The 5000-nt window shown below is 38.5% G+C and overlaps 1 protein-coding gene across 1 annotated transcript in view; it reads right to left on the minus strand.

Annotated features, from left to right (window-relative positions):
- Positions 1-5000, minus strand: part of LOC106873192 (unconventional myosin-Va) — a 147027-nt gene that overhangs the window by 84861 nt on the left and 57166 nt on the right. Inside the window, 3 exon segments of the mRNA XM_052974378.1 lie at positions 989-1201; positions 2118-2246; positions 3479-3591. Coding sequence (XP_052830338.1) covers positions 989-1201; positions 2118-2246; positions 3479-3591 — 455 coding nt within the window.

Genomic DNA, 5000 nt, shown 5'->3' on the forward strand with positions numbered 1-5000 from the left:
ATATATATATATATATATATATATATATATATATATATATACACACCAACTGGACATATACAGTGTAGAACAGGAGGAAACAGATGGGTGTATACTTGATACGGAAGTATAACCTGAATTTATGTCGTTCAGGGTACTTGGCTTTATAAACAGCCCATTAAAATGTTTGAATTTACACCAATAAACAACCCACATAAAATTGTGGATGGCTTGGTGGATATAGTACTAGATCACTAATCAAGAAATTGTTGGTTCATATCCTGTAAACAGCAGTGCATTGTGTCTGCGGTTAAGACACAGTACTCAACTGACCCAGTCTACCTGGCTGTAAACATGTACCACAGAATAGAACTAAGTCATTGCATGAAGCAACAGCTGGGGAGACACTGTAAAACTGACAAGTGGTTTGTTAGTCAGCAATGCTGAGTTCAAAGCTTCCCATAGGCAAGGATGGTCTTTGCCAGGTAGAATTGACCACTCTACTCCAAATGCTGTAAACTAAGTAAATCTCAAACATTAAACATTTCTGTAAATTTACAGCACTATCCAACTCAACCAACTCTGAAATAAATTGCAATAAACAAGACAATAAAATAAAATATTTTTCCTGCCTATTTTGAAATGGTGGTGAGTAATAATAATAATTTAATAAAATATAATTAATAAGCTGATTGCCTTTGATCCTTATTTATTTTACTGACCCCCTGAGGGATACAGAGGAATAACAGTAAGAACATTAAATCAGGAAATCTACATCTTTCTTTTATTCTTTTATTTGTTTCAGTCATTTGATTGTGGCCATGTTGGAGCACTGCCTTTAGCCAGAACGTAGAGACAGGTGAAATACCACTAAGCATTTCACCCGGTGTGCTAATGTTTCTGCCAGCATGCTGCCTTATTTGAGAACAATATAGTAGAGTATGTGTGAGAGGTCAGATCTGATTGGTTTGAATGTAAGACAGGTAGAATATTTGAGCCAGATATGGACAGTGTCAATGCTTACAGGTTAAAGAATTTAATTAAGTAAGAAGAGTAAAAAAAAATCAATAATTAAAACTAGAACAAACCCGTAGATATCGAGCACTCCAATGAAGTTTTGGGTGTCTTCATGTGTCAGGAGATTCCGATTAATTTTGGCTACAATCCAGTCAAAGACCCGCGCGTAAATGAATTTAGCGAGAGCATCTCGACTATACCCGGCCTGCAATCATAATAAAACATCATCAGTGAACAAGAATAATATATTATACACAAATAATAATTCAACAACAACAAAAAAAAAACTAACTCAACAAGAGCAAAAACATCTACAACAAAAAAGTTTTTTTTTAAATATTTATCAGGTTAAGTTTTTGCGGTGGATTTACCAGGTAAGAAATTTCAACTGAGACCATGTTTTGAAACTAAAATGATTGTGGTATGGAAGACACATCCTAGCCATTCTAAAACTGTTATCTTCATCTAAGGCTGACAAAATTTTCATTGCACAAAATGTGTCCTGGTTTCTGGCATCAGTGACCAGACCACAATTTGTGTGATGAAAATTTGGACACCTAATAACAAACTTGATGTGAAATTAACAGTCTTTGTGTTTGATCATGTTTCGGCTGATATACCCTCCAGCCTTCATCAGGTGTCTTGGGGAAATTCCGACACCTGATGAAGGCTGGAGGGTATCTCAGCCGAAACACTGTGTTAACAACAAACAAGATGAGGACAAATATCTGTCAAATGTAAATAATGTAAATAATATAAATAATGTACAAAATTCCTCATCTCTTAAATATAGAACTGAAATAAATTAATGTTTGTTTTTATATATATAAAAAACAATTTGACATTAGGGTGAAAAGTCAGTACTTTTTAGTAGAGTATACATGTGCACTGAACTTATAAGAATTGGTGTGACACTGACTTCAATGTTTCAGACATTGAAAGTTAACAGGTCAAAACTTTAAAGTCACTATTGTCTGTCTATCTATCTATCTATCTATCAACACACACACACACACACATATATATATATATATTCATATACAGAGTGAGAGAAAGAGAGTAATAAAGGAATTATTGGTTGAAATGTTATGAAATATTTTGGAAGCGTTGAACTGTCTTACCTCTTTCTTGGACATTGGTTTCATGATCCGTTCAGAGGCGGAAGCGATCTGTCTGTTGCACAGCCAAAATGCCATTTCTTCAGGATTCAATCCAAGTAACTCACAGACAATACCAAAATGGGGGGTTTTCTAAGATAATAATAAAAATATTAATAATAATAATAATAATAATAATAATAATAATAATCCTTTCTACTGGAGGCATGAGGCCTCAAATTTGGTGGGAGAAGACGAGTCGATTAAACGATGATGATGATCGTCATCTTCATCATCATTTAATGTCTGTTTTCCATGCTGGTAAGGGTTGGACAGTTTGACAAGATCCAGTGAGCCCCAGAGCCACATTGAGCTCCAGTGGTAGCTTTGTCATGGTTTCTACAGAAGGATATTCTTCTTAATGCCAACCACTTTACTGTGTGCACAAAGTGCTTTTATCATGCCAGCAGCACTTGTGAAATGACCAAATAACTTTTTGAAAGATGACAAAAGAACAGGGAAAGGAAAATGGAAAGAAGCTTCCTTGATTAAATGGTGGAGGAAGTATGTGAGTCGGGGAAGCAGTACTTTTACGGTAGGCGTTGAAAGGTTACAGTATGACAGAGGGATGATCACAAGTGCTTTGCTGTAGAGCAATGGTTCCCAAACTTTTTCAGACTGCTGCCCCCTTGGCACCTAGGCCACATTCCTAGCGCCCCTCCCCCCAAATATAGACCACTTTCTGCAGCAAATTCAAAACAATTGTATTTCACAAATATAACTTAAAGCTAATTAACCTATTAATATACATTTTTTTCCATCTATCACCCCATCATAATCCCACTTTTTTTCAATGCCCTGCTGGGTCTTTCCACTGCCCCCAAGGGGTGAGAACCACTAGAGGAAATGCAAGGTTACCCTACATTATATAAGGGCGGGTGGGAGTAGTTGGAAGGAAGGTAGAAATGGCGGTGACGAAATGTCAGAGCACCTCAGAAATCCATTGCAAGTGTCACTTGCGTTTTATGGAGGATAGGTGTGTTTTTTGGAGGGTGTGGGTGGGAATGGAATATTTTCTGGCCACAGTGGGATGACCACAAGTGCCTTGCTGTACAGGAAACATAAGGTTACCCTGCATTGTAAAAGGGTGGATGGGAACAGCTGGAAAGAAAGTAGAAATGGTGGTGATGAGATGCAGGAGCCCCTCATTAATCCATTGCAAGCCTCATTTGTGTTTTACAGAGGATAATGATTGTTTTTTGGAGTTGGGGGTGGAAATGGAATATTTTCTGAGCCAGAGGAAGAAGATTCCAGTGAACAGTGTGATGTGGCGTGGTGTGGGGTAGTGGAGCAAAGTGTGAGGGAAGTATGTTGGTGAAACTGACCTTTGACACAGAACTCTGACTATCATCCTCCCCAGAAACAAACACAATGTTGCCAAGGTGAAGAATTGATGCCACAACACTGTACATCTTCATTTGTTCATCTTCAGGAATTCCTAGAGAGACAAGAAAACAAAGAGAGATAGTCAGACACATACATACACACACAAACACAAACATATATATCAGGCACTTATTGGTTTATTATACACACACTGTAGTCATGGCTGGGTGATGAAGAAGCTCACTTTGAAACTATGTGGTTTCAGGTTCAATCCCACTGCATGGCACCTTGGTCTTCCTTTATAGCCCCAGGCCAACCAGTGCCATGTAAGTGAATTTGGTAGATGGAAACTGTATGGAAGTGGGCTGTATGTGTGTGTGTGTGTGTGTGTGTGTGTGTGTGTGTGTGTGTGTGTGTATATAAATAAGTGTGTGTTTGTGTTTGTATCCTCTGCTGGACAACCTGTGTTGGTTTGTTTACGTTCTCATAGCAGCAAAAGTGACCAATAAATAAAATAAGTACCAAACTTAAAAAGTAAGAGACCCAGGCTATGTGAACACACTATCTACAGAATCTGTTGCTCTGTAGACTCTGAATATGTGGAGACTGTGTCCCCAAAGTCCGAAAAATACACACTTTCACAAGGTAGACAGTGTGTCCCTGAAATCTGTACTCTAGATGTACACCTTGGTTTTGTAGACAGTTTGTGCTTAGAGCCTGTACCATAGATGTGGAACCTGGCAATGTGAACAGAGTCCCCCACCAAATCTGGACCTGGTTTTGTGGACAGTTTGTTCTTCCAGTCTGTATATATGTACATCCTGGCTTTGTGGACAGTGTCCCTACAGTTTCTATTTTTAACCCTAATCTAGGCTATGTTGACAGAATATCCCCAGAATTTGTTGATGTAGACCCTGACTATGTGAACAGTGTGACCCCACAGTCAGATCTTGGCTTTGTGGACAGTATTCTCATAATCTGTACTGCTAACCCTAATCTAGGTTATGTGGACAGAGTGTCCCCAGAATTTGTTGATGTAGATACTGGCTATGTGAACAGTGTGTCCCCACAGTCTATATAAGCAGACCCTAATTTTGTGGAGTTTGCCCACAATCTGTAGTGTTAACCCTAATCTCGGCCATGTGGACAGAATGTGCCCAAAATCTGTTGATACAGACCTTGGCTATATCAACAGTGTGCTCCATGGTCTATATATATATGCACACCCTGGTTTTGTGGACAGTGTCCCCATAGTCTGTATTGTTAACCCTAATCTAGGCTATGTGGACAGAATGTCCCCAGAGCCTATTGATGCAGTCCCTGGCTATGAGGACAGTGTGTCCAGCCAAGACATTCTCTGATCTCTTCACCTCATTAAATCACCATCAGAAAACGGAAGAAAACTTATTACATTGTATTTCATTAATTACTTAATTCTAATTAGCATCTAAATCAGGATTAACGAAGTCAGTCTTCATTCAGATTTGCTGACGTTGACATTTAAAGTGAGAAGAGGTAGTG

Source organism: Octopus bimaculoides, chromosome 18 (assembly GCF_001194135.2).
Source record: "Octopus bimaculoides isolate UCB-OBI-ISO-001 chromosome 18, ASM119413v2, whole genome shotgun sequence".
In the NCBI taxonomy this organism is placed as follows: Eukaryota; Metazoa; Mollusca; class Cephalopoda; order Octopoda; family Octopodidae; genus Octopus; species Octopus bimaculoides.